This window comes from Acipenser ruthenus, chromosome 41, assembly GCF_902713425.1.
Source record: "Acipenser ruthenus chromosome 41, fAciRut3.2 maternal haplotype, whole genome shotgun sequence".
Taxonomy (NCBI): Eukaryota; Metazoa; Chordata; class Actinopteri; order Acipenseriformes; family Acipenseridae; genus Acipenser; species Acipenser ruthenus.
The window spans coordinates 4,105,913-4,130,405 of NC_081229.1; the positions used below are offsets into that span (position 1 = coordinate 4,105,913).

The following is a 24,493-nucleotide window of genomic DNA, read 5'->3' on the forward strand; positions in this document are numbered from 1 at the left end:
ATATACAGAACTTCACAAAAAACTGAACAAAATGGAAAAATGTGAAAAAGATTGGAAATCTAACATGAAATAATGCTATGGCTTCCGGTAGACTTTTGCAATATTGTTTTGTACTCTCTTTGATGACATGATGTTAAATACAATTATGTTCATCTAGTTTTTATTTTATTTTATTTCTAGGTGCTGCAAAACGTTTGGCAATAGCTGTAGTGATCTGCCACTTTAGATGCAAGTGTCCTTTATTTTTGCTGACACTAGATGGCGCTGGTGCTTTGACCTACACACAGCATTGGCAGCCCCTCTGTTCCTGTTGCTGATCTGCTTCCTTGTGAGAATGATAAAAACTTACCTGCAAGCAAAAAGATAAGCAGCCCCTTCTTGTCCATTGCAACCAGACTCGAAACTAGAGAACCCGTAATGAACTTGTCTTTCAATACAAAATATGAATTCAGAAGTCGATGGTAACAGATCTAGGGGTAGTTGGAGGTCTTCCCAAGGGGCACCTCTGTATTAACCCAGCCAAGCTGTGCACCTGAAAACACTTCTGTCTTCGTATGCAAATGAAAGTATATCCTGAAAAAAATACCATAAATATTTAAATTAATTTTGCAGTCCTCTCACCTACGTCTATGAACTAAAGAAAAAATACCAATGCTACCACTAACATTGGAAACTTATTTATGAAAACCAAAAAAAATGTGATTTGCATTACTACTTTACATCTATTTGGCATCTGTTCAAGAAAAAAAAAATTAGTGGGTATAGTTTAATTTTTTGGCCACTGATATGCAATTTCTATACAAAAACAACATTATATTAATAAACTTTTATTATTATTATTATTATTATTATTATTATTATTATTATTATTATTATTATTATTATTATTTATTTGCCAATTATTGTTAATTAGAAACAATGTAATACTGTGACACTTTTACAGGGTGTTATTGTCTGTTACAGACAACTTTATAACAAAGAAATATAAATACAAATATAATATATTTTATTCACTGTCATTTTACTTCGTCTGTATTTTTGCCTTTAAACAAAAAAGTTATAATCCAAAAACAATGCACAGGGAAATAAAATGTTGAACACCTCTTGCACTAGGACCCAGGGGAAAACCTGAATCACCAAGTTAAACTGAGCTGATCTGAAAAAGGTTCGATTTCCTTGCTGTTGCATATTCATCTGTTCATCTTGTGCACCAGCATACTGTATGCCATCTTCCCTGAACAATGCCCCCTGTGCACCTCCTCTATATTCCCAATTGTTTTCCATAAACACAGACTGTCTCTTGTGCCAATGTAGTCAGGTGAGCTTACACCTGTGTAACCATGTGTTATCCAATCACATAGTCATGTATATACAGTGGCATCTCATCAACAGACCTTCCTTCATTAATTAAAAGGAAGATTGAATTCATATTATTGCAATTTTAGCTTGTTATTATGTATACTGATTTTTTTTTAATATCTACCAATGAATGTACGTGCCCCTTGAGCCAATGAGAAAGCTCTTAAAGCTCTTAATGTAATCCATCTTTCCAGAAAAATTACATGTTTTCAGACCTAAACAATGAATTGGTCTTGCAAGACCTGTATGAAGATGCTGAAATGGTCTCTAATTTATAAGGCCTTGAAATGTCCCTTTTGTAATTTTAAATAATATTTAATGTGTGTGATATTGGGCCCTATTTCCAAAATGAATTACTGTAAAAACCTTTGTATAAGTCTATTTTCAAAGTATTTTAGGGGGTCCTAAAAAGGGGGGAGTGACTTATACACCGGTGTGACCTATAGGCTTTTTCCTGATATTGTTGTCTCAAAAAGGGGGGGGCAACTTATACACAAGTGCGACTTATACGCTGGTTTTTATGGTACTTTAAAGGAAACTAAAAATATATAACCGACAATAAAAAGAGGAATGGTCTGAACCAGTTTATTGATTTTTTTTTTTTTTTATCCAAGCAGTTACAGCAAGCATAGAATACATTACTTAAAATATTATACCATATTTGTTTGCTTTATGCAGTAGCCTTACAAATCATTTCTTAACATTACTATTTTTTTTAAAGAACTTTGTGTTTCTGTTTGCATTTTAAGTTTCCATTTTGTCCTCTCACAATCGACAATACAACACCCCAAACTACCAAAACATAACATCCCATCAATTGTTCTTTCTTTATCACTATGCAAACCTATACAGTGTTCATAACAGAATCAAAGAATCAACGTTTAGAAACAGTCTCTATGATACTGGGATGTTTCCAGAAATGAGGCTTTTAAAGCAATTGTTTTTAGTATAATAATAATAATAATAATAATAATAATAATAATAATAATAATAATATACACTGACTGGACTGAAAATTAGAGGAATGTATGCAAATCTATGTGGTCTTGAAATATGTCATGTTATGCATTATCCATTAAGCTGTGTGAAGGATCAATGGGAAGGATCACTGTAACTTCACAGGGGCCAGGTCAGTGGCTCCGTCCATGCAGGGGCTGCATTGACCAAAGTGTCCATTGATTAAAACAGACTCCTGGATTTGCAACATGCAGATAAACCTCTCATTGGCTAGAAAGCACAATTCTGGCAGCACACAGGTAATCACGGAGCCCACAGACAAGTGATGTTACAGTAGCCCAAATCACATCAACTTTCATTTCTGGTCAATACAAACCCCATTTCCAATTAAACAATGTCCCAGTCAGTGTATATACTGTCTGGTGCTCCCTTTGTAATTTCACAATTAGATTATTCACAAATTAAATAATTTAGTCCATATGGACAGTGAATTGTATGCACACTGTATGGACCTTTCACTAATTCACTGTCCTTTATATATTTCACAATTGTTTTGAAACAAAGAGGGAACACACATGACAGTTATGCAGTAATATATGTGTATATATATATATATTTATATATTGTAATGTCAATTTAAAAACACGGATTTAAAATAGAAAAGCGTGTTCAATCCTTTATAAAGTTTTCCACAGTAAAATCTTAGTAAACCAAAGAGAGGTGCTATATGGTAAAGCATATTAATAAACATGGCAAACCGTGGTAAACTATAGTAAATGCATAGTATAAGCATGAGAAAAGCATGGCAGCAGTGCAACAATATCGTGATAAACTTTTATAAGGGATGATACAGGAAACATTACTATGGAGTGATTTAATCTGCCTACTGTATACCCAGCTGGCATTAGTCGAAGCTGGATTTGATTGGCGTGTAGCACAGCACCAGGGAAACCCATTTGGATTACATCAGACACCCATTCTAGGGGTGACCTCGGGTCAATGACGGGTTCAATCCAGTGGGATTCCCTGCTGCTGTAAAATGATCCAGTGGTGGCTTGTAGGTAAATCAAGTCAACTACGGTTATTCAATGCTTTTAAAATACAACTTAAACACCAAACACAATAAAATATGAAAAAGAAAAAAATATTTCAAATATAAAAACTTAAATCATATTAGAAAAAACATGCTTTTACATTGTATCAGAGGCTATGTTTAACTTAAAAACAGTGTTGGGAAGTTACTTTTTAAAAAGTAATGCTTTACAGTTATTGGAAAAAATCGAACTATTTATAGTTATGTTTACAAATAGTTACTTCTCAGGCACAGTTTACATTTTACAGAGCTATTTGTTTTTCGGTTTGGTCAGACTACAGCTCAAAATATTCATTGAAGATCTAGCTATCGGTGATAACGTGACCTGTGTGGTTTGACCTGCACTGTTGAAGTGCTTTCTAATATCCAAGTTATGCATTTTTTTAAAGAAGAAATGTCACTAAAAGTAACTTATTTATTAACATAAAATGTGTATGTTAACACATTTAGTTACCTGTCTACTGTTACAAGTTACTGAAAAATGTACTAATGTTATAGTAATGCATGACATGCATTGTGTTTCTCCCCAACACTGCTTAAAACCAATCAATGTACAGACAACTAAGAAAAATATAACTTTGAAGAAAGATTCTAGAACAGGGGTGTCCAATCACAGCCCTGGAGGGCCATTCCATCCCAGGTTTAACAGAAACAATGATATAATTAACTCCTTCAGGGTCTGGATGGAGGTTTAATTGGTTTGATTTAACAATTTAGAACAGGGTTGTAACAAAGACCAGCAGTGGAAGGGCCAACTTTGACCACCCCTGTTCTGGAACAACTTGGTTTTCCTGCAGATTTGTTAACTTTTCTCAGATTTTATTTTTTACTGAGGTGGAGCCCATTTATCTTGTCACCACCTAGAGAGTACAGCATATTGAGTGTCCAAGGGGGTTGGAAAAAAACTGAGAAAACTAATGACTGGTGTTAGCACAAACCTGCTACCTACAGTAATGTTACCTTAGATAAGATAGCACAATATAAATGTCAATCAAAGGGGTGTTAAACCAGCCATAAAACTAAAACACAGCAAAAGAACACAACAATTTGCCATGAAGTGTATCTGTAAAAGCCTTGGGCATTATCACTTTAACAAAATGCATTTAACATATCATTCCAAATCCAAAGAAAATAAGCCATTCGTCCCCATGAAGCAATGGCAGAGAGCCTGACAGGAAGAAGCTGATTCTGCTGCAGAAGCTGTAGCACTGAGAGCCATCAGTGAGAAGAGCCAGTTGTACCTGGGGGAGAAACAAGACTTCATGAAAAATAAACACTGATTCCATCAAAGAAAACCAACACCAACACCTGCACAAGCTTTATAGAAAGCGAGTTTTCAAATGCAGTACCTGCAACTGGTTCTGAATTATTAACAGTAATTCCATCTCTATCCATGTGATTTATTAAACAAGCAGATAGATGGCTAGTTCCCTCGATTTTGGAACATTTAGCTGTTTTTTGTCTATTTTATATTTAACTCAAAAGAATATCCTTGAGTGGGCCCACTGTTGTCAAGGTAACCTCAGCACCAGTAAGTACACACTGAGGACCCCGATTAACAGTGTCTGGAACCAAATTGTAACCTGTTCTGTGTGCTTAGCTGGTCAGTAGGATGCCTGAGAAAGTCCAGCCAGTTATCTATACTTATATATACTAGACATCAAATAGACATCAATAAACTAGTTACAAAGTACCGTTTTTTTAATCAGAAATCTGTTTTTGCTATTCATCTTGTTTTTGACAGGTGTACACATACTTAATACACTGTGAGCCTGTTTATTCTTTCAGTTTATGGCTCGTAAGCTTTTTTATTAATTGTGTTCTTAATGTCGTAATACTGTAGGTGCAATACTGTAGCCACACTTTAACCAAGTCACTGAACATCATGAAACGGTGCCTGGCCAAACACAATACATGCTCGATGATGACCAGCTAGAGGAAATGGAAAAAATATACCAGCCTTGTAAAATCCCAGACTACATTTTATAGTGTACAGATACATTTAGAAATCTACAAAACTATTGACTTTAAAACGGTACAACCATTATTAACCAATCTATTGTTTCTTGGGCCAGCTTAACCAGCACCAAGTCTCCTGACCAGCTGAAGACCACCAGCTCTGACACAGTAAAGGCTGGAATATCCCTCACGGTTGCACAAGACCTTGTTCTTCACCTTTCAAAATACAAAACCAGGCCAGTTACCGTTGTAGCAGATGAAGTTGAACCTCTCAGTGCAGGGTTTTTCAGTCCATTTTGACCCGTTCCTTGCAGTCATGACTCCACACTGGTTACACCCAGACTGAGATCGGGGTTTTGGAGCCCAGTTATCATAACAGGACTGGGCTCCGTCCACCCAGTACCAGAAGCCAAAGGTACAGCTCTGCAGCAGCCCGAGCCAGACATGTGAAGAGCTGGCCTTTTTAGCCTTTCGGTACACCCTCTGGAGCTCCTGCTTTGACCCGATGCTGACCAGGTCAGTGTGGTTTGATCTGCAGTACTCCACGGCTTCCTCCCAGGTTTTATTCTCCTTCACAAGGAACAGCTTCCTGCCATCTGAAATCACAGGAAATCACTGTCTTTTCTAAAACTAACACCTAGAGCCTTATTCATTGAACTTAAGGATTTTTTTTTTTAAAGAGTTCTGTTTGTTTAATCAGTGCTTTGAGAAAATGAGAATAAATTGCTAAAAAAAAAAAAAAAAGGTTTTAAGAGGTTATCATGAACTGCAAACCTGATTCAATTAATGTAAATGGGTTTTACCCTGTCCTGCTCAAAGGGTAATGTCAGCTTCTAAACAAGAACACAGATTAAACAGGGCTCCTTACCGTCATAGCAGAAGAAGGGGTGTGCTTTGCTGCATTGATCATCATTTAATGTAAGCTTATTAGTTTTGTTTTGAATCGTCACACATTTCTCTTTGCCTTCATAATTGTCAGGTTGCTTTTCTGACAAGTTCTGAGGCGTGTATTTATCCCCCCCATCCGACCACTTCCAGGGGTTATTGAACAGACCAATCCAGACAGGTTTTCCATTTGCTTTCTCCTTTATTTTATTATTTTCATCCTCATTCTTTACACTGACTAGATCAGTGTGGTGTTTTCTACAGTACTGCTGAGCTTCATACCAGGTTTTCGGTTGCTCAATCCGGATATATCTCTCTCTGGTGTCTGAAAAGGTATCAAACAGAAGATCAATTGGGCCGTCGTTATTGAGGTGTCTTGGCTCTCCTGCTGTTACAGTTATTAGTATTAGCAAATAAAAAATATTACTGTATTTTTTTGTTTAAGAAAATATATGTATTGAAACAGTTTCTTTTTCTAATCAATTTAGCGTGAAAAGTGGAGCTAAACAAGTGGGTGTTGCACAGAATTTGAAAGCTGGCGAGTCACATGATGCGCATCTGTCTTTATGCTGCGTTACTCTATTTACACAAGTAAGTCATTAATTCTATTAAATAGTAACATGACCTTTAAAACATGTGCATTATTATATATACAGTATATAGTTCAGCGTAATCAAAAAAACAAAGTTGAAATAATGTGTGTAATGATATGTGTTAGTTAAATGGGTGTTATTGTTATTCATTTACATGTGCAGTACTAAATTGTGTCACTAGAGGAAGCAGGTAGCAAACAAAGAACCTCCGGAGAAGCTTGAGAGACGCTATCCAGTAAGAATTCAGAAAGCCCGTAACAGAATTGATTTATACTGAGTGACTGTACAGACGGGGCAGAATAATCCCAGTACAGCCACTAGTACCAGGGTAGTCCACCCCTGCACATATTTAAATACTTGTAAAGAAGAGGAGATGCAATGATATGTGTTAGTTAAACTGGTGTTGTTGTTATTCATGTGCAGTACTAGATTGTGTCACTACTCAGAGTATGGAGCTAATTGGAGTTCTTGTTCTGAGAGATATTGAATCAACGTTGTTGGTCATGGCTGCCTGTGTGTGCATCTGTAAATAATACAATGTACAGTGGTTATTATTTCAAAGTCTTGAGAATGTCTGACCTACACCTTAACATGAACAATGCTTTTCTCAGACAAACACTTACTATATTCTTCAGAGCCCCTTTCAGAGTGCAGTTTATGATATTAGTTTATTGTAAGAAGGAACCTAGTGATATGCTGTCCTGTACATACATGCACCTTTTACACAAGAAATGTACTAAGCAGCCCTGGAAGCCTGTTTTACTAGTTTGGGGTCTATACACCGCATCACAGAGAGCATAACAGAAAAGAAAATACCTTTACGACTGTCATAACATATGAAATGTTTTGTATCATGACAGACAGAATCGGTCCAATCTCTATCTTTACTGACTGTAGCACAGAAGAGTTTGACACGTCTCGTGTTGTAGGTGACTTCATCTCCATTGGACCACTGCCAGTTCTCACTGACATCACGATACATCCCGATCCAGGCATTGGTACTAGTGTTTAAAATATCTGAGAGTTGCTTTACTTCCTCTTGGCTGTGGACAGTGGCCAGGTCTGTGTATTTATCTCTACAGTGTGTCTGAGCTGCAGTCCAGTTCATAGCTGTTGCCACAAAGTGGTATTTAGTGCAGGAAGCGTCTGTACAGGATTCTGAAAAACAAAAAAATGATATATCATTGATAACAAATCACAAATAAGCCCATTCCATGCATATATAATGTTCTTTGGATTGTCAAGACTAACATTCTGAGGTGAAGTTTATGAATAATAATCTAATAAAGGGTTGGGACAAAGATTTGATTTCCATATTCAGCCAACTGATTCCCAAATGTTTGTGGAAGTCTTGTGTCTCGTATCCCATTTGAGATGATAAATGTGTGATGAATGTAGCAGGGACCTCGGCATTGACCTCTGACCCTTTGACCCTATATTGCTGCTGTTTATTTAGGACAAGAGCTTTTCTGAGAGAAATAAAACTTGCAAGAAACAGCTTAGTTTCAGGAAGAAGCTTTTAAATAATTTTTCTTTGTAGTAAATCATTAGCTTTGTTCCTATTTCCCCTTGGCACTTGCTTTAAAATGGGACCCATTGTCATCTTATTTGCAACACAGCTGTACTTTATGATGAAACAGTTGTTCATTAATAAATTCCCATGAATACATTAACCCTCATTACCTGAATTCACAGATCACATAACTTCACCTCCACAACCATTCACTTTCAATATAAATGAATTTGTTTCAATAAGCAAAGAATGACCATTCATCAATTACAAAAAACAATCTTTTTTTCAATGTTGTTTTATATGATGGCATGCTTTGTGTCACAGATGGGGTGAAAACACTGAGGGATCCTTACCATTATAGCAAAAGAAGGGAGAGGTGGAATGGCATCCAGCATCATTCCATTTACCTCTTTCCTCACCCGCTGCACCATACATCTCCACACAGATATTATTGCCTACACTGTATGGTTCCCCTTTGCCCCAGTTGTGAAAAGAGGAATACTCCCCTTTGTGTGACCACTTCCAGGGATTATTGAACAGACCAATCCAGACAGCAGTTCCATTTGCTTTCTCCTTTATTTTCTTATCTTCATCATTATTCTTTATACTGACGAGGTCGGTGTAGTTTGTTCTACAGTACTGCTGAGCTTCATACCAGGTTTTATTTTCTTTAATCAGGATATAACTCTCTCTGGTTTCTGAAAAGGTATCAAACAGAAGATCAAATAGGCTGTGTCACTGTTGTTCTTTATAGTAACATGGCCATTGTTTTCTCTCAGAGCTGCTGAGCTTCATACAAAGTTTATTTTAAAGTAGGATAGTTCTCTGACTGTTACTGGTTTCTGAAAAGGAAACACAAATCTAAAAAGAGGTGTGCTCTTAAAAATAGTCTGACCCAAAAATAGGGATCTTGCTGGTGTACCCCAAAGTAACCATGCCTTTTGCATTGTTGTATATAGTTTATATTTGATAAGCAAAATAGAAAATCACTTTAACCATTGACAAAACACAGAAAATAAATAAATAATAGAACACACTGTTCTGTATTTATTCTTTCTAGTCTGTTAACATTAAAAAGCCAGTAGCTTCCAATGTCATTTTTAGGGTGTATGCAATGGGTTCTGTTGCTCCAGTATGGAGTTATTATCACATTTCTCTAAATCTGTTTTTAACATGCTTTGAGCTTGTTCGGAAAATGTCAAGTTCCAGGACTGAGTAGCCTTCCTCATTCAAAATACAATGCTCCCCCTTTATAACGCTCGAGTCTGGAGCCATAGTTCTAAGACCGTGCCATTTGTGGTCCACCTTCTAACGAGAATGAAAGTGCTGGTGGAATGGAAGCCGTGATCATACCACATTATAACTTCTTCCACAGTATAAAGAGACGCCTTATAAAGGGAGCACTGTATGTGACAATGTGACCTTTCAAATCACCACTGTGCGCTCTGTTTTTTGTACAGTATTCAATACATAATGCTAAAGGAGACTATAAACACAGGAACAATATACGGAAATATTGTTTTTAAATCAATTTTTAAGAATGCTATGTTAAAATGAATACATCGTAAAATAAAATCATAACTGATATATTTTTCTGAATGTAAGTTTATTTGTACAATAAGTGCCTAACCAACCCCTCCCCCCCTTTTTAGGTATCTGCATTCCTAAAATAAGTGTTAAAAAAGAAAATTGAGGATCACTGTTTCTAGGAGAGCATGAATAAAAAACAGAATTCAAATGTTACCTTACCATTGTAGCAAATGAAAGAATATGTAGTTTTATTGCAGTCTGAGTCCACCCACTCTCCTTTTGAATCGACACTAGTACAGCTGAGACTGGATGTCCAGTTGTAGTAGCTCACATTGTCTCCATTGGACCACTGCCAGTTCTCTTTGTCATAATACAGGCCGATCCAGGCATCAGTAAAACCAGCTGAAATATTTAAGACTTTTTTGGTTTCTTCCTGGCTTTCAATGGTGGCCAGATCTGTGTGCTTCTCTCGACAGTAGCTCTGAGCATCAAACCAGCTCTTTTTATCTTCCACAAAGTGGTATTTTCTGAAGTGGCCGGTGGCAACTGCACATATTCCTGAAAAAAAGGTATATTGGGCCTGTGAGAGGTTGGCTTGACAGTGGGTGTACAGAGAAAATGAAATGCTTTGACACAAGCACTTTTATTAAACCGCTTATAAAATAAATACTGCACCTAATACCCAACTGGGGGAACAAATAACTGTCAGGATGTCTGTCTCCTATCATAAAACACAGGTTCAGAGGATTCTAATGGATTAGCACAGCTCCTTACTCTCTAAAACAAAGACTTATCTTTATTTACAGCTGAGAAAAAACAGATAACCCCTATATCCCCAGAATCTGATCTTCTCAATAGCCAAAGTGAATAGCTCCAAGTTTAATGACAATTGGATAACCGATTCTCCAGATTAAAAAAAAAAAACTGAAATGTTTCATACATATGAGAGGGCGGCATGGGGGTAATTAATAAGGCAATCAAGCACTTTATTAGGTTCTACTGCTTGTTGAAGGGTGGTTTATTAACTGACACAGGAGACAGAAATCTGTAGTGCTAAACACCACTTGGGTGCACAATGTATTATTGTCCACAAGGTGGCACTGTTATCCTACGATTACCAGCAATGGTATAAGGCTTCACAGAATACCTTGGGTACAATCGCAGGTGCACGAAAAAATAATCAAAACAGAAGGCACAATGAAAAAGAGAAAATAAAACACAATTAACAAAACTACAAAATAAAGGTGCTGCACTCTGCAGCGTTTCTCCGACCGTCGCTACCCGCACGGCCCGAGACTCCGACCTACATTCCACAGTTCCCTCAACTGCGTAGGTTAAAAATATACTTCCGGGGGTCTGCCCAAGGTTTCCCCGCTACTTCTCTATTTCTTTTCTTATCTCATTTTTGTTTTGCTCAATGTGGATGCGTTGTTCTCCATCTGGCTGCAAAGCTTCCGCTGGCTCGTTTTACACCCTCTAGGGGCAGATCTGAGGGAACAACAGAGTGTTATTTTATAATAACACTCTGTTGTTCCCTCTTCCCTTCTTCTCTGTGTCACTGCCATGACTGACAGGCGGATCTTCCAAGGCTGCTGCCCTCTTCCTGCAGCACTATGCATGCGTCAGACAGTCAGCACAGATTTCCCCTGTTACACTGCGTTTCTGTTTGCTTGAGCTCTACAGAGTAATAGGGGCTCCTGCTTATTCTAGTAATCTCTGTATTGTTGTATTCAATGACAGTGCATCCTACCGAGGCTCAGTGGAATGGTGCTCAGCCCCAAATCCGCAACAGCTGCTGTGGTGTTATTGTCAGGTGCGCATTCAAACGTGGTACGCAGCGCACTTGCTTGCTCGCGCATGCCTAAACTTCCGTTATGAAAGCAGGGAAAATCCAGTACGTTATGTTTATTTGTGCATCTTTGCGATGACGTCCCATTTTGTTTTGTTCGTCGTGATTGTTTTTTCTTTAAAGAGAAATTGGTTGTCTGTTTCCAGTTTACGTTTGCAAAAAAATAATGTATAATTAACTTTAGCATTTGCTTTAAATTTCCCTTACAAACCTTATGACTATAGCAATTGATTGCACCTGTAACAAAATCTGACAGCTTCCACTTTCTGACATTACACAGGTCAAGTTTTGGTATTGTGACAGAAATAGAATGATCTTTGGTGGTAGATCTCCCTCCCGATCTGTGAGGGTGCTAAGTAACGGGATCAGAGTACTCTGGACTGTTTGGCCTGACAATTCATTCCCAGGGTTAAAGGGAAGTCGGTCATCTAGAAAGGGGGCAGAGCTTCAGTGCACTAACTCATCGACCCGGAAGGGAAATGATGTGGCAGCTGCCGATTGGAGGAGCGGCTGCAATCGTTTACCAAGGGGTCATGAGCGACAGGACAAGAAGGGGACGAAGCGACGTAATCTGTTTCTTCGTTTTGGTTAAAGAACAACCCAGAAGGACCTGTGTTTTGTGAAATCGTATTGTGAGTGTTTGTTTTGTTTTGTCTCTTATTGTTGCTTTTTATTTAGCAGACGGCTAAACACGTCCGGAGCTGTTGCCAGAGGCCAGTGTCAACCCGGACAGCACTTCACTTGTTACCTCGATTAAATTGTATTTAGCACCACGAGCACTACAGCACTCACCCAGGACTGGTGACCGTGTCTGTGTATTGTGTGTGTACTATTGACTGTGTTTATTATTTGGAACTGCAATTCCGTTATTGCCTGGGAAATATTATTTACAGTCGCCAGACCTGGATTATAAATAAAACCACTTGCACTGGGATTACCGTTGTCTGCCTTTTCATTTAATCACCGCATCACACCTGCACCTGTACACTGCAAGCCACTTTGCCACAGGTATGCATACCACATTCTGACAATGTACCACTTTCTGGTCCTACACCGGCAAGCATTTAGTAGAAGGGCAGAGTTAGCGATCTGCTCTCGTGTGTGTAAGTCCAAAGAGAGTGACTTCCCTTTCACTTGCTGCTCTATCCTCTCAAGACATTCTCAAAGGGAAGGAATTGCTGGAATGCCTCAGCAAAGACTGGACAATAGTGTGTGCTGTTACTGACAAGAGTTACATCCAGTCATAGTAAATAATAAACTGCGTTATACCGTTTGTGCAAAGATCTATACAGAGGTCTATGCAGAGGTCTATACAATCGCCAAATTGATTTTACAGACAATAAGAATGTTCACTTTACCAGTTTAAAGCGTGAAACTTAATATATTTAGTTCAGAGCTTTCTTTTCATTGGCTTTTTAGATATTTTTTTTTTGTAGTATATTTTACCAGTCCTAGATCTGTGATTTAAGGTAGACATGTGTTTGTAAACTCAATAATCATCACAACCGTTGTATATACAATATCTAAACTTGACAAATTTAAATGATTTAGGAGGCATGTATTTATTTATATATATATATATATATATATATATATATATATATATATATATATATATATATATATATATATATATATTATATTTTTTGTTGGCTACATTGCATTGTGTCTTTTGTGTGTAATGAGTGCTGCTACCTGTAGGGGGAGTAGGAGCTTTTGAATTTGCATTACTTACTATAGAGCAAGGGTGTCAAACTCCAATCCTCGAGGGCTGCAGGGTCTTCTGGTTTTCATTCCAACTTAAGCTCTCAATGAACATAATTGATCTAATTATTTGTTCAATTGGACATATTTAATATTTGTCAAGGTATTTTACAGTAGATGATTTTTTTAAAAATGTGCTTGGTTCAAGGTACACCACCTATGAAACCTGGACCTGGACAGAAGTGTTACATTTATCCAATTCATCATATAATTCAACTAATTAAGTAACTGAGAGCTTCGGTGGAACGAAAACCAGAGCTGAGTTTGACACCCCTGCTGTAAAGGTTTTGGTCTATCAGAACTTCTAGAGCTGTGGTTGGCAGCCTAGGGCTGATCCAACTACAAGTGGTTGTGTGTGTAACAGGGCAGAGGCTGGGTGACACCACACAACACGAGAGCACCTTAACCTCTGTGCAAAAGAGCCAGGCTCATCAGTATTCGGGGTTATCAAGCTTTGAACCTCATTTGATTAATTGTTTACTAAATATGTTTGTATCCCTGTGTAGTTCTTAAAATATGTGAACGTTTTCATCTTAAAACACTGTTAAACATTTCATCCAAATGAAATTGTAATGCATGCTAGCGGGGGAATGAGAACATTGAAATGAATACTCCTATGTACATGTTAGTCACTATGGCATTTGATGAAGCTACAGGCATTTTCTCTACACCTCAGTTATCAGGGATATGCATCTGTGCAGGGACTAATACAAACCTACCTGCAAGCAACAGCATCAGGAGCACCAGCTTCTCCATGATAGCCACACCAGAAACTGAAACAAAGAGAAATTATGTTATTATTATTATTATTATTATTATTATTTATTTCTTAGCAGACGCCCTTATCCAGGGCGACTTACAATTGTTACAAGATATCACATTATACATTATTTCACATTATACAGATATCACATTATTTTTACATACAATTACCCATTTATACAGTTGGGTTTTTACTGGAGCAATCTAGGTAAAGTACCTTGCTCAAGGGTACAACAGCAGTGTCCCCCACTGGGGATTGAACCCACAACCCTCCAGTCAAGAGTCCAGAGCCCTAACCACTACTCCACACTGCTGCACTGATGTTATGTTAAGGGCGAAACCTGGTGGTATGGTGAGTTTTGCCCAAGCCAATCTAGCTTCGCCAAGGGCTTCTGGGCACATCCCGAAGTTACCACTTTTTTTCAGCACTTGCCGGCGTCCAAACGGGCAAATCTAGATTGGCCCAGAACTTGAAAAAGATGACTGGGCGAAAACCATTTTTTCAACAGTTTTCACTGAATTTTGAGACTAGCTCAGGTGAGTCTAGTTTTGTCCAATGCTTCAACATCAATGCTGGGCCAATCTAGTTTTGCCTATGCCAATTATTTGGGAGAGTTTAGCATTTCTACACTCTCCCCTGCCAGCTTCCAAGTGAGTGCTGTGGTACCTGCCTCACCTCCACTTCTGATAACAATGTGAGACAGTGTGCTGGGTTTCCAAAAAAAAACCAAGCAGAACAGTACTGGTGACTATATACAAAAATAACAAACACCTACTCTTTCAGCACTCCCAACTCTCCTTGATGATCCTTCAAATGCATACTAGCCATGACAATGCCAAACAGTATTCTCCCTGAATTCCCACAGGGGGTGCTGCACAGCCAATTTTTTATTTTCATCACAAACTACAACATAATGATGTCACAGTGCACACGTGCACACGTACAGTATTGTCTAAACAGAGTCTCACCTGAGTACAAGTGACAGCAACTGGGTACAAGTATGGCTTTGCACTCGTTACTCGGCACAGACCTACTTCAAACCATTGGAACATTCTCCCACTTTTTACAAATATGACTATTACATTTTAATATATATATATATATATATATATATATATATATATATATATATATATATATATATATATACACAGCTCTGGAAAAAATTAAGAGACCACTGCAAAATTATCAGTTTCTCTGGTTTTACTATTTATAGGTATGTGTTTGGGTAAAATGAACATTTTTGTTTTATTCTATAAACTACTGACAACATTTCTCCCAAATTCCAAATAAAAATATTGTCATTTAGAGCATTTATTTGCAGAAAATGACAACTGGTCAAAATAACAAAAAAGATGCAGTGTTGTCAGACCTCGAATAATGCAAAGAAAATAAGTTCATATTCATTTTTAAACAACACAATACTAATGTTTTAACTTAGGAAGAGTTCAGAAATCAATATTTGGTGGAATAACCCTGATTTTCAAGCACAGCTTTCATGCATCTTGGCATGCTCTCCACCAGTCTTTCACATTGATGTTGGTTGACTTTATGCCACTCCTGGCGCAAAAATTCAAGCAGCTCGGCTTTGTTTGATGGCTTGTGACCATCCATCTTCCTCTTGATCACATTCCAGAGGTTTTCAATGGGTTTCAGGTCTGGAGATTGGGCTGGCCATGACAGGGTCTTGATCTGGTGGTCCTCCATCCACACCTTGATTGACCTGGCTGTGTGGCATGGAGCATTGTCCTGCTGGAAAAACCAATCCTCAGAGTTGGGGAACATTGTCAGAGCAGAAGGAAGCAAGTTTTCTTCCAGGACAACCTTGTACTTGGCTTGATTCATGCGTCCTTCACAAAGACAAATCTGCCCGATTCCAGCCTTGCTGAAGCACCCCCAGATGAGTCCAATTTTCAGCTTTGCCCAACACCTGGTCGTCTAATGGTTAGACGGAGACCTGGAGAGGCCTACAAGCCACAGTGTCTGGCACCCACTGTGAAATGTGTGGAGGATCGGTGATGATCTGGGGGTGCTTCAGCAAGGCTGGAATCGGGCAGCTTTGGCATGAATCAAGCCAAGTACAAGGTTGTCCTGGAAGAAAACTTGCTTCCTTCTGCTCTGACAATGTTCCCCAACTCTGAGGATTGGTTTTTCCAGCAGGACAATGCTCCATGCCACACAGCCAGGTCAATCAAGGTGTGGATGGAGGACCACCAGATCAAGACCCTGTCATGGCCAGCCCAATCTCCAGACCTGAACCCCATTGAAAACCTCTGGAATGTGATCAAGAGGAAGATGGATGGTCACAAGCCATCAAACAAAGCCAAGATGCTTGAAGTTTTGCGCCAGGAGTGGCATAAAGTCACCCAACATCAATGTGAAAGACTGGTGGAGAGCATGCCAAGATGCATGAAAGCTGTGCTTGAAAATCAGGGTTATTCCACCAAATATTGATTTCTGAACTCTTCCTAAGTTAAAACATTAGTATTGTGTTGTTTAAAAATGAATATGAACTTATTTTCTTTGCATTATTCGAGGTCTGACAACACTGCATCTTTTTTGTTATTTTGACCAGTTGTCATTTTCTGCAAATAAATGCTCTAAATGACAATATTTTTATTTGGAATTTGGGAGAAATGTTGTCAGTAGTTTATAGAATAAAACAAAAATGTTCATTTTACCCAAACACATACCTATAAATAGTAAAACCAGAGAAACTGATAATTTTGCAGTGGTCTCTTAATTTTTTCCAGAGCTGTATATATATATATATATATATTATTTATTAATTTTTTTGCTTGTTTTAGTTATCTTAAGCCCTGTCTTGAGGGTTTTTATATTTTTGTTAGTTTGTATTTTTTGTGTTTTTAATTATTTTGTATTTCGTATTTTTGTTTAGTATTGTTTTGTCTTGGAAACCACCTGAATCAGAACATTGGTCCATATCTACAGGCAGTAGGACCCGGGGGAATACCTGCAGCTCCAAGCTGGATTGTGTTCATTGTTGTTTCATATGTATTTCAGCTTGTGCTCATGCATATGTAATTATGTTATTTAAAAAGCAGCCTAACGCACTCCCACGATAACAGGCTCCCTTTCATAATGTGCAACTCTTGGAAAATGTTTGCAAAAATCTGATACAAGATAACATGGAAATTATGTACAGGGTCCTGTGAACAACAAGGGAAGGACAAAGACACATAATCCAAAAGAATTCAAATATATTGCAAGGTCTTGCTTAGAGCAAGAATGTACTTGTTTCATATTGTTTCTTAGTTTTATAACATTAAAAGATTTTACATTTATTTTCCTTTGCTCTCATTGCTAAACCAAATCATTAGCATGGGAAAAGGACAGCTTCCTGTAACAAAATGTGCAAATCAGCTTCATCATGTTTGTGCGCCGACTAAAATTAAAAGATCTGCTATAAAAAAACTATATCGCTATATTTAAAAATCTTTTATCTCCTCCAATCCCTTACAGCCAGCCCGGTTCTCCAGCTTCACTAAGCCATGATTCTAATCACATTCTTTTCCTTTGATTGAAAAATTCTATATAACAAAAACAAGCTATACAACATGTACAGAAATACCAGACAGACGCCTCCCTCCACCTAACCCCTTGGCTGCAAAACTAACCTGTGCAGGTGGACCCCAATTACCTGGATCGCATAACTGATAGACAAATAGGTTTTTTTAACCCGATCCCTGCCAAACCACTACCAAACACAATTTACATAGCAGAGGCAGGCACTCATTTTGTAGTTCCACAGCCTCCCCCGAGCTTGTGTCACCAAACATACGACATGTGACCCCTCACCCTGTCACAACCCCCAAAACAGATCGCATCCACAGCATTGGACTTACAAAGATCAGCGGAAAACAACATAAGAGAATCTATTAAAATTTCACCAGATTTTAGTTTTAACATTTTAGTTTTAAAATGGAATTGAACCATACTAGTATCCAGCATAAAGCAGAAATGGAAAACGACTTGGTTTCATTTAATTTAATATTTAATATTAATGTGTTTTATTATTTTCAGCTAAGCACAATTATTTCCTGGTTGGTTTACAATCTGTTTTTACTGTTTGTTATTCCATGTTTTGTACAAATCATTTCATTTGAGATTTTGAGTTAATATAAGTTTTTTTTTAAACAAATATTAAATACATTAAATAAAGCAGTAATTAATCAAATCTGTAAAAAGGTTTTTGCTTTTAAAAGCACTAAATTTTCAAACCCATCTGCAACACCATTGATTAAAAAGAAAAAGAAAGCCCTCCATTTTTAGTTAAGCCTCCCTCCCCTGCCAGTGAAACGATCAAATTAAAAAGAGCCCGGAGTGAGCCCTCCCAACCCATAAAAAACCACAAACAGCAATTAAAAACTACATTCATATTTTAAATGACTCACTTTGGCTATCTTCCAATTACATGTAAGCAAATATTTTCAAAGTATAAAATAACATGTAAGTAAATATTGGTGTAAACATTAGCTGGCATTATGAAACATTTGCAGTAAATGGCACTATGTTAATACTTTGTATTGCTTGTAATTGTCTTTCAATACAATTTCATATCACTAGCAAACAGGTGTTATTAATCGATCACATTGATCAGATGATTAATTGATCAATAGAAAATGTCAAGATTAAACCCCCTAATATAGACAGATAAATTGAAAGGAGGTCTAATAAATTGAAATGAGTTTTTTTATTGTTTTTTTATTTTTTTTGCATGTACACAAAAGGTTTAAATGAAGAAGAAGAAGATTAAATACATATTTTGTTTGTGATCGTAGCTTGGGGACAAATTATAACCACTACACAAGTGATACTTAAATACAAATCATTGAAACTTTATGTCTACTTCCAAAAAAATATCTATTCACATGTGTGTGTATATATATATATATATATATATATATATATATATATATATATATATATATATATATATATACAGAGAGAGAGAGAGATAGTTACAATACAATTCCATAACACCTACATGTATGTATAAAAAATATGCTACAAATGTATAGTTGATTTATATACCTGATTTTAAATAACAATTAATATGTATATTATCTTGAAATTGTATGCACAAGCTTTTGCTCAAAATATTTGTCATAATTAGCACATTAACATTCCTCAACCCTTTTGTAAATGGTTTTAATCAGAATGATGTGGCACTCACCTTCTCAGTGGAGTCTCACAGCTCTCTGTCTCTCTCTCTGGAGTCTCTGTGTCCTCTCTCCTTCAGTCTGAGGAGCTGCTGCAGGAATCTGCTGCTATAAACACCTGAGTGCAGGTGATCAGCACACGCAACATGCAAATAAGGACACAGAGCAAATTTAGTATTTTTATTTTTTGCTTTTTTTTTTTTTTTTACCAGGAACAGGGTGTATGTAATAATAATAATAATAATAATAATAATAATAATAATAATAATAATAATAATAATAATACAGGCAGATTGTTGCAGGTGGGACAGGTTAAATGGAGAAAATCAATATTTTAGAGCCCTTTTGAACCACAGGGGTGGTTTTAAAATTATTTATAAAGTTGTGATGAAAAAGAAAGTGATATACGACGTGACTCTAAACATCAAGAAGAATGCATTAGATAAGACAACTGTGCTATTTATTTCAGACCTATACAGCACTACGCTGCTCCTAAAGTTTTATATCAGAGATCAATAAATATATTAGACACTGTCTAAACATACAAGCTTATATATATTTTTTTGCATCACATAGAATTTTAGGAATATATATATATATATATATATATATATATATATATATATATATATATATATATATATATTAGCTCAAAGAGCCAGCTGCCCAACATTTCGATATGTTGTACATATCTTTCTCAAGGGTAACTACTTGTTATTGTTTATATTCAAATCCATGATTTATTCTTACTTGATGTAATGGTGTTCTATATATTGTGACATCATTTTTACTTATATCTTTGAATCTGTATTCATTCTAATTAACATTACTTTATATAAACTTATATTTTTATTATATTATGCAATGCTGGCTCTGAGGATCAGTCTTGATTTGGCCTCCCCAGCGTATCAGCATGCACAACTTTTTTGAATGAATTTTGTTTATTTATTTAAATGCTATATATTTATTGAAGTTAATTAGTTCATTCTTTTCTGTTGAGTCCCGCTGGCATAATCGTGTAATATTATATATATATATATATATATATATATATATATATATATATATATATATATATATATATATATATTGCTGTGTAAAAGTCATAACCATGCTGCATTTTTCTACTCTGATGCATTATGAGCATCAACAATTCACTCAAAGCCTCCACTAGTATTTTCTACTATTATAGCAACCTTGACCTGCACAAAGAAGGAAAAACATTGAGTGAAATAGCTCGCATCACTCGATTTTCAAGGTGTGGTATCCAAAGCATAGTTACAACAAGTACAGAGAAACGTCATCTGTAATTGGTAAACCCAGGACTGGAAGACCCAAAAAGCTGCCTAACAAGGATGAGCAATACATGAAGATAATATCCTTAAGGAATAGAAAGAAGACAAGCAATTGACAACAGAACTGGCAGGAGGCACAGGTGTCGTTGTCCATCAAATCAATGTATATATATATAAATGTGTGTGTGTGTGTGTGTGTGTGCGTGTGTGTGTGTGTGTGTGTGTACATAATTTTAATCTTTTATTTAACTTCATGTCATCAAAGAAACTACAAAATGATATCGCAAAAGTCTGCCAGAAACCATTGGTAGTACAGTATTTTATGCTAGATATCAAAATGTCACATTTTTCAATTTTTGTCAGTTTTCCGTTAAGTATATTATTAATTAGCAGACGCCCTTATCCAGGGAGACTTACAATTGTTACGTGATATCACATTATTTCACATTATACAGACAGCACATTTTTACATACAATTACCCATTTATACAGTTGGGTTTTTACTGGAGCAATCTAGGTAAAGTACATTGCTCAAGGGTACAGCAGCAGTGTCCCCCATCTGGGATTGAACCCACGACCCTCCGGTCAAGAGTCCAGAGCCCTAACCACTACTCCACACTGCTGCCCCTACCACTATATTGAAAACTACAAAGTGGTATGCAATTCAATATGTTAACGTAACTATTCAGCAGGTTTCATTTGACTTTATGAAGTTAGTTAATTCTATAGGGTGATGCAAATCTTTTAGCCATAGCTGTAAGTACATTGGCAGAAGAAACTAAATCAATAACAAATAGTTAGCAGAGCTCCTTCCAGTCCAGGGTAGGCTTGAGTCCTGGAGACTGAACTGCTCCCTTCCACAAGCAAAGGCAGAGTCCTAGAGACACCCCTAATGCTGACCTGAACGCAAAGTACTGGCCCTGTGTGGTGAATAGGATGACACAAATATCCACTGTCTGTCTGGAAGCTATGTAATTGAGACCACTGTGACTTGAGCTGATTCAAACCCATGCCTCTCTGAATCTGTGTATGAAAGTAACATGGTATGAAATGAACAATTCAAATGTGTTGATTTACATCTATATCTGAAGCAGCCTTTGTGTGTAGGTCAGCCTCTTCTCAAATGCAAAAACCTCCTGATCATCTTCCTGGTGTAGCAGGCAGACTTCATGCAAACTATGTTCAAAAATGGATTCTGGTGGTTTGGTTTGGTTTTTTTACAGTGAGCTTATTCATAAGGTGCTTTAGTGAACAGAGTCTGTGGGACCAGCAAAAAGAACATGCAAATAAGAATACAGAGGAAATGCAAGTGTATTTTGTCCCTTTTCTAAAACTTGAAAAGGCTGTTGGAAAGGATATAGGGAATACTGGAAATCATAACAGTATTATTAATATTATTATTATTATTATTAGTAGTAGTAGCAGTAGTAATCATAGTTGTCATAGTTTGTAGTAGTAGTATTAGTATGTGGTTTATCAATATCACTATAACAGGAAGCCTTGTGGTCCAGTGGTTAAAGAAAAGGGCTTGTAACCAGGAGGTCCCTGGTTCAAATCCCAGCTCACTCACTGTGTGATCCTGAGCAAATCACTTAACCCCCTTGTCTTTCAGGTGAGATGTTGTTGTAAGTGACTCTGCAGCTGATGCATAGTTCACACACCCTAGTCTCTGTAAATTTCCTTAGATAAAGACATCTGCTAAATAAACAAATAATAATAACACTAAAATGAAATTCCAGCCTTATATGTGCAAAATTTATGACCTCTGACCTTTCCTAAAGATCAAATGTAAAACTGGCTTATAACTCCTTATAGAGTGCACATAGGGTCATGGTTCATATGGAATAATGACATTCTGCACTATTTGCTAAAGTGTTTGGTACTGGAAGCCGTAAAGTTGCTGGCAACTCTAGTCATTATTATTATTATATGGATGAACAAGTCCTAAAGAGCAGCTCAGTGCAGTTCTCAGTATAGTTGACTGACAGCATGCGAAATATAACAAAGCCTTCATCTTACAGAGGACAGGCCTTTTGCGGGAATAGAGGGCGTAGACAGGGGGCTGTTGCGTTAGCCTTTCTTCTCTACAGGCCTGGGTTACAATCCGTGGGGCTGGGTGGAACAATATCTTACAGTTATGCACTAGACTTGCTTTTCAGAGCTAATGTCATTGGTTGTAATCCGGAAGGGGGCTGGCAGGAAAAGGGAAATAGTGGGCTAATTCAGGGAGGATCGAGTCAGAACTGCTCGTTCACACTGATTGAGAGGATTGGGAGAATCAGTGCTGATCTGAACACATACACAGAACTACCTCGTGGCTCCCTATTTCCGATGTGTGGCTTTGGCCAGGCGTTCCTTTAGTTGTCTGGCTCCAATACTATGGAACAACCTCCCCATGAACACTCAATGACAGTTTAGATACTTTTAAACATCTATTAAAAACTCTTTAATGCACCTGTAATATAGTTTGAAACTGCATGAGGTGAACTGGGTATCTTTTTTCTTGATTTTAGTATTGGTCTTAATTATTATAATACACATTTTATCACTAAAAAAATGCTTTCAGTTTATTAAACACAGGTGCTGACACTGGGGTACCAGCAATGCCAATCCAGACCTCCCGATCAGCTCAGTGCCAGGCGACCCTAACAACTGGTTGTAAATAATAGTAAATGTAAAGCTCACTGCAGTGAATGATCAATGTGTAAATGAGATTTAACATCAGTAGGTAGCTTCTTCAAATGTGCTAATGTTTATTTCTTGTGACTTGTAATATTTTACAGATGTGAAGACAAAATAGTTCAAATGTAAAATAAGTAGCTTCTAGACTATTCAGAGTTCTGCACATTCTCAGAACATTGCAATACAACTGGACTACAGCCCTCCATTGAAGTGTATATTATTAGGAATATATTAATATGGTAACTTCAGATCAGATGAATATTTCTATTATTATTTCAGTGCAATCTATCTATCTATCTATCTATCTATCTATCTATCTATCTATCTATCTATCTATCTATATATATATATATATATATATATATATATATATATATATATATATATATATATATTGCACTGAAATAAGTTGAGCGAAATCTCTGTTATCCAAACATATTGGGAACAGGAGGTGTTCATACAACTATTGTTATACATCCCCTTTACCTTTAAATAATATATATTGTGACAGAGTACGGGGTGAAGGAGGAAATATGTAATCCTGGAGAGTGCTGCAGGACTACATTCCCCAGAATGCCATGAGTGTGAGACAGGAAGTGGTTTACCTGGCTTTAATTGTAATGGGGGACACCTGCCTGTGATTAGCAGGCAGGTATTTAAACAGGCCAAAAGGTTTGTTCAAGGCAGTCTGTATGAAAAGCTGAGATTGTCTGTGTGAAGGCCAAGGCAGGTACTGTGGGTTTTGCAACCAGTGAACGGCTTAGCTGGACTGTTTTGTAGTTTAGAATTTCTTTAAAAAGTTTAGTTTAGCACTCCTTGATGGAGTTAGGTTTTTGTTTTATTTTAATTTCTGTAAATAATAAAGTGCATGTAAGTGCTGAAAAACTTCAACAAGCCTCAGCTGTATATATATACTGCGTGCCTTTAAACTTACACTAGCTGGGTTTCAGTACTCACTTCAATTAAGTGTTTTATTTAAACAAGCAGGAGTTTAATATTTAATGAATTGTGTCTTTCTTATAGCTGCATGAATAACTCCTATTAAACCTACAGACTTAGCTGTGACTT

The 24,493-nt window shown here is 36.9% G+C and overlaps 2 protein-coding genes across 2 annotated transcripts; both read right to left on the reverse strand.

Moving 5' to 3' along the window:
- Positions 1-1,942: 1,942 nt before the first annotated feature.
- On the reverse strand, positions 1,943-9,052 carry LOC131709022 (macrophage mannose receptor 1-like). Its single transcript, XM_059010624.1, has 6 exons — positions 8,713-9,052; positions 7,610-8,004; positions 7,053-7,074; positions 6,237-6,578; positions 5,614-5,964; positions 1,943-4,650 (listed from the first exon to the last, which is right to left on the reverse strand). The coding sequence occupies exons 1-6, from the start codon at positions 8,792-8,794 to the stop codon at positions 4,628-4,630; spliced, it is 1,215 nt and encodes a 404-aa protein (XP_058866607.1). The 5' UTR covers positions 8,795-9,052; the 3' UTR covers positions 1,943-4,627.
- A 114-nt stretch (positions 9,053-9,166) lies between these two features.
- Positions 9,167-19,596, reverse strand: LOC117433596 (snaclec agglucetin subunit beta-1-like). Its single transcript, XM_059010625.1, has 4 exons — positions 19,463-19,596; positions 14,222-14,275; positions 10,109-10,447; positions 9,167-9,201 (listed from the first exon to the last, which is right to left on the reverse strand). The coding sequence occupies exons 2-4, from the start codon at positions 14,256-14,258 to the stop codon at positions 9,167-9,169; spliced, it is 411 nt and encodes a 136-aa protein (XP_058866608.1). The 5' UTR covers positions 14,259-14,275; positions 19,463-19,596.
- Between the last annotated feature and the right edge of the window lie 4,897 nt (positions 19,597-24,493).